The 6,518-nt window shown below is 33.3% G+C and overlaps 1 protein-coding gene across 1 annotated transcript; it reads left to right on the plus strand.

Moving 5' to 3' along the window:
- The first annotated feature begins 2,631 nt into the window (after positions 1-2,631).
- cldn28 (claudin 28) lies at positions 2,632-3,427 on the plus strand. Its single transcript, XM_087301381.1, has one exon. It carries the CDS (start codon positions 2,724-2,726, stop codon positions 3,291-3,293), a length of 570 nt encoding a protein of 189 aa, XP_087157507.1. The 5' UTR covers positions 2,632-2,723; the 3' UTR covers positions 3,294-3,427.
- The last annotated feature ends 3,091 nt before the right edge of the window (positions 3,428-6,518 follow it).

Raw genomic sequence — 6,518 nt, forward strand, 5'->3', positions numbered from 1 at the left:
AAGTATGAGTAAAGTAGCCCTTTAGAGTATGGAGTATTACGCTTTTAAAAGCTGATGGTTTTACATGTAATTTGTGCACGTGTGTAAACTTAACATTCTGTAGTGCATCGAGTTATTGCCCAGCAGGCACACAACATCATAAGACATAACCATTAGGTTAGATTGTCTAGCCAGGGTCTAAGGACAGTGTTATTTGTTCAATAACATTAAATTACATTGATATTTGGATGTTGGAAAGTGAGCAAATCCAATGTCGAGCAAATATCCAATGTCATTTTGGGATCACATGCTGACACTTCCATGATTTTCATGGAAAAACCAAATGCAACATCCCCATGACACTAGGGTACAACTTTATTCTGACATCTTGTGCCTGCTGGATGTTTAAGGCCATTTCGATCATCATACAGTAAACATCTGTCATCTTCTCATCAGTGACATGCATCTTAACAGTCTCTTTGTCCGATGCATGTATAGATTTTGGACATCTTGTACACTTTTAATGCTTCCAAACAGTTTGCTGCAATTATAAAGTGCACATGTTTTAAAGTATAGGGTTGGGTATTATTTCAATACCGGTGCTAAATCGATACTTTTAAATCAAAACGGTGCCTGAACCGATACTTCTTAGTCACAAAATTATTTGACAAAAATATTTTAATCATCATTGAACAATGTAATTCTATATTTATAATAACTTTAAAGTAAACATCAATTCATATATTATAAATTTGAATTGCATTAATATATTTCTTTTGATCAACCCTATTTTGAGGTAGTTCATTATGAGGCGATATACCTTCTATGTGAGATTTGTTTGAACAGGAATCACATGACTGATTTTTCTAATCCCCATAGACGAGAAAATAAAACAGTGACTGCAGGACTGAAAGTAAAAGAACACATTTTTTTTAAAACTACTTACTAAATTTCAATTCCTGAGAAAAAACTATTCAATTACAGTCATTTGAGTAATTAGTTTCTTTACACCACTGGTTAGATGAAAAGGTATTTTAAATATTGCAACAAACATTTTGCAATAAAATATAATAATAATAATTATTATTATAAAATATGAAAGGGCAGACTGGCACTCAATTCATTCAATTATTTAATTCAGTAAATCATTTCAATGAGTTTTAACCAACTTTTTATCCCATCTAATGTTTTAAGTTCTATAAAATCCACAAAATATTCAGGTTGCACTAAAGAAATTTTAAAATGGTTGAAGACTTCTTTAGAGAATTGAAACGTTCTTTCCACATTTCTGGGTTTCTTAGTAGTATAAGTAGGCGTCATGGTTGGGTTAAGTACAGAGAGTTAAAGTACAATTTTATTTTTTACAATTATATTTGCTGAAGTAAAAGAAAAACACTATAATGCTGTTATCAAGACTTTCAGAAAAAGGAAAAGAATAGTGTGAGACTGACAAATATCAAATTTACTTTCAACTTAATAGACACTGCATTAAAAATGCCTCACATAGGCGTTAATGAGTCTTTTTTTTTGTAACTAGACCAAAGATGATATAATACAAAAATGCATATAAATGTTGTTTTTTTTTTTAAATCATGATGATGACCGTTAAACGTTTTATAAAAGTCTTGTGAAAGGGCTCCATTGGCATCAGTGGTTCAATAAACGTTGATCATTGTTCTCATTAAAGTCCACAAAATTTCTTTTAAAGTGGAAATCAAAATAGTAATATTTCATGTAAAACAATCCACTTTGGACTTTGACCAACATGTTTGAAATATTGAAAGGTTCTTTTGAGGAAACCAAAATTCAAAATTTAAAGCATAAAACCTATAAAACTGTTATTTTAATTTGACAGCTGTGAATTTTTAAATGAAAATTAATGAGAACACACTTTATATATAGGGGTGACCTGGTAGCTCAGTGGTTAGCACTGTTGCTCCACTTCAAGAAAATCTCTGGTTCAAGCGCCAGAGTGTGTGGAGTTTGCATGTTCTTCCCATGTTGGCGTGGGTGAATTGAATAAAATAAAATGGCCATAGTGTATGTTTGTGGGTGTTTCCCAGTACTGGGTTGTTGCTGAAAGGGCATCCACTGTGTAAAACATATGCTGGATGAGTTGGCGGTTCATTCTGCTGTGGTTACCCCCGATATATAAAAAGCTAAACTAAAGAAAAAGTAATTAATGAATGATTCATGAAATTAATTAATTATAAAACTAGAGCACTGGTGCATTCCTGAAATGGGTCAGACATTCAATACACATCAACACACACACACTGATTCTAACACACCAGAAGAGAGGAGGGGATTGTAAATCCAGCTCTTTAATATAAAATGTGGTCTGCTTATTAAATTCCTTTTTGATCATTTTATGGAAGCTATCAAATAAGCAGCACACACTCTAAAAGAAATGAGTGCATGCCTAAAGGTTTTTCTTTATTTGCTGGTTTGGGATGATATTAGCCTTATTAAATGAGGATCTAGTGATTGTAATGTTTTGAATTGCGGCCCACTATACAGTAGGTCAAAGTCTTTTGTCCATGAATCCTTGTGGACATATAGCGCTGAAAAATCAAGTCGAGCAGGAAACTCAGCACAGGTCTCCTCCCCTCCCTTTGCTTTCAAATACCAATACCTGAGGCACAACAAGGAAGAGAATTCACATTGTAAATAGTCTTTCACTTGCACAACTACCACATTTTCCTTCCTTTCATTGCAGATGGTTTGTCTTCGCTCTATGAAAAATGAGGACACGACAGTTCGTGGCTGCATTTCTGGCTTTGGTTGGCCTGTGCGGGACCATCCTGATTTGTGCCTTGCCTATGTGGAAAGTGTCGGCCTTTGTCGGAGCGAACATTGTGACTGCACAGGTCTACTGGCAAGGCTTGTGGATGAACTGCGTCTTGCAAAGCACTGGCCACATGCAGTGCATGGCGTATTACTCTGTTCTGGCACTGACTCAAGATCTCCAGGCCGCTCGTGGTTTGATTTGTGCTTCTATCGGTGTCAGTGCAATTGCCTTTGGAATGATGGTTGTTGGGGCCAATTGTACACGGTTTTACAGAGAAGATCAACTTAAAAAGACCAACATTGGAATATCAGCTGGCGCATTGTATATAGTTGGAGGTGTAATGTGCCTTGTTGCTGTCTGCTGGCAGACGTCTATTATTGTCATGAACTTTTATAATCCTCAAGTAATAGCAGGGACACAAGGAGAGCTGGGAGCCTGCATCTATATAGGATGGGTCGCTGGATTTTTGCTAATTATTGGCGGTGGACTGCTTTTAAGCACATACTCCAACCGATGTTGTTGACCAGATTTGGGGTTAATAAGACTCAACTGACTCAGTTTGACGCCGGATTGTTTCTATTTTTCCTTGGAGGATAAAATGTTTTTTTCTGGATCCCCCAATTCTTCAGAGCTGTTTTTAAGACTGTCAAATGTTTGTTTGTAATACTGTGTATCAGTACTTACTCAGGCCCGTAGCCAGCCTACTAAAAGTAAATCTTTTTACAGTTATTCAAGGTTTAAATACTGTATTTTTAGACACATTTTAAGCACTAATTTATGCTGGATTAGCTTGTTGGGTGGTTATCATTACCACATTTTTCATTACCACATTTTTTGATCCAACAAAAATACTTCCTACATTTTCATCAAAGTGCTTATAATACTATTTTTTTGTTTACAAAAATGTATGTTTATTCACAAGTTGTAACAGTTTTATATGTAATGTATTGAGATTAGAATTTTTAGAAATATTGAAAAATACTGATTTTTAAATGCTTATTTATTATCATCCATCATTAAAAACAAACAAAAAAACAAACAAGCAACAAAAACTTAAGAATATGTTAAAACTAGTTTTTGATGAAAAACTTTAGCCTATAGGTTGGCCCACATGAAATCTGCACATGCAGAATTCCACAGATTTTTAGCCCATTATTGATTCTGTTTATTTACTTGTGTAAATGTGATTAAATTTATATTTATTCAGTTTTCAAATTAATTACAGTAATATTATTGAATAATATGAAAATATTCATATGATTTATTCACAATACAGTTTGTAAAGTAATATTTTCTGACTTTTAGTAGATATATGTGAGACTTGCTTTGTTTACCAAGTAAAGTGGATCCTAATTGGATTTGCATTGTAAGCATTAGATAAAAGTTTAAAAGCTATTACTTTTTTATTACATATATTGGTAACGCTTTCTTTTACAACCCGCAAAGTACTAGTTATGATACCCCTAGATTAATTCTGCATAAATCCACAGATTTTTAAGTCTGCCCAGAGATAGCAAAAAATCTCAGCAGATTCCGTCTGGCCCTGCCTATAGGCCAATAACTATAGGTATAAATTGCCTATTTAAATAATAAAAACCTTCTTTCATTCTTTATTTTATTATTTATTCTTCTTAAAGTCTTCTTCTCTTGGTTATTTTCACAATTTATGATGGCATACTGTCAAAAATTGGACAAATGTGCTCGGTTTGGAGTCAAAACCTGGACTTTGTGGGAAAGGGGATGGGTCTTTCAAACCACCCAAACCTCTCTGGCTACTTATGCCAGCTGTTTTGACATATTGACTCAGATTAAACACTTAGCTGTAGAACGGCTACTAGTTGCACAGAAAAAACCATCAGATGTAGCACAGTATATAAATAAATACATACATTTGTTGAGAATTACATGCAATAATATTCAATAACTGTTTCAATGAATGTCTCCACTGTAAAAAGCGATTATTGGTTTTACTTTAAAAATCGAGTAAACTAATTTACTCAGTATAAAATTTTACACAGGTTTTACTTCACACCTGTTCGACTCAATAGAATGGGCTTGGAAAATAATAATGTTCGTTAGAAATGTCAAAAGAGGGAGGCACATTTATTCCTTGTATTTGGAACTGTTCACTAGTTCAGCCTTTTTGGCATCAAACCTTAAATATTCTGAGTAAATGGCTTAAAACATTAGCACTGTCACCAAGGTTAAGCTTACTGGGAAATAGGGAACAGATGCCAAATATTACAAAAAGAGAGTTCACAGTGATCATGGCGAGGATTTCAGTAACGGCTAGAGTCATCTTAAAAAACTGGTAAACTCCAAAGTTAAAATAATGGGACAATATAATGACTAAAACAGCTTCCTGTGAATGTTTACTTTATTAATGAAATAACAAGGACAAAACACAGGTCCCTGTATCCCAGTGTGGGAAGACTTTTGGTCTTATGTGACGACGTCTTGTAACACAATTGAAAATCACTCAACAGGTTTTCTTTATAATATTGCACTTTTGTTGATAGTAAGCATTGTATGCACTCTGGCTTTATATTTAGTAGGCCTACCAGTGATCATTTGTAATATGTGTCTGTATTATTTTGTCATGTATACCAAAAGAAAAAAATAATAATCAAATAATCAATTGTAACTTGGAACGGTTAAGCTGACAGTTTAACTGTATAATCATGCATGTAATTCATTTACTTTAATAGGTTTATGGCAACGGGTTTACTCACTTTAAAAAGTACAATGTAAAAATGATTATTTAGTACTGACAGCATATGCTTTAGGTCATTGTAACTTATTAAGCTAAGTTAATAATGTTCTAACTTAATTTGATAAGTTATGCAAGCTGTTTTAAGTCAGTTCAACATAATATAGGTTCAATGGACTCATAATATTAATTTGATTCAGCTTAAAATCAAATTTTTTAAGGCAACCAGGATTTTTTTTTACAGTGTAAAGTTATTTAGCTTGTAAAACTGCATCATTTATATGGTCATAAATCAGCTGATTTGATTGGTGATCTAGCATTAATTATATCATACTATGTATTTTCTTTGTACATCTGTGATTACATTTCTTTTGCAAAAAAGTATAAATATATTTTTTGCATAAAATAGTAAAATCCCAAGATCCTGATTGTCTTCTACTTTGTGTGTGTGTGTGTGTGTGTGTGTCCAGAGGCCCCCACAAGTATAGCAAAGCAAGTACGTTTTGACCTTGTGGGGACATACTTTTTATGCCCGTGAGGAAAACGGCTCATAAAAGAACACAAAAAGTTTCATATTAATTAATTAATTATATTTTTGAATATTTTTTTGCAGACAGAAAAACAAAGAACAGACAGACAAACCCATCATAAAACAATAATCTGTGCAAAATGTAAAATAAAGCATGAAACGAGAAAATGGCGACATACAATGTGTCATAAAGATTTTTTTTCGGCATCAAGAAGAGGCTTACCTCAGTATTGTTTACAGCAAGTATTTTCCACACCGTGTCTAACTCAAAACCAGTGTTTCAACACTTAGGTATGAAACCTAAATGCAATGAGCAGCTTCATTGTCATTTTAAGAACTCCTAAGATTGTATAAATAATCAGTGACTCATGGAAAGACATTCAAAGCAAATAAGTGAGCAATTTTCCTGTTTGCCATTAAATTGACTAGTTTAGAACTTTAATCGCAACTTTTGTTAAATATCTATGTTGAAAGAATTAATAGCCCCCTTTTGATTTTGTTTTTCTTTT

Source organism: Danio rerio, chromosome 21, assembly GCF_052040795.2.
Source record: "Danio rerio strain M-AB ecotype USA chromosome 21, GRCz13ab, whole genome shotgun sequence".
NCBI classification, from domain to species: domain Eukaryota; kingdom Metazoa; phylum Chordata; class Actinopteri; order Cypriniformes; family Danionidae; genus Danio; species Danio rerio.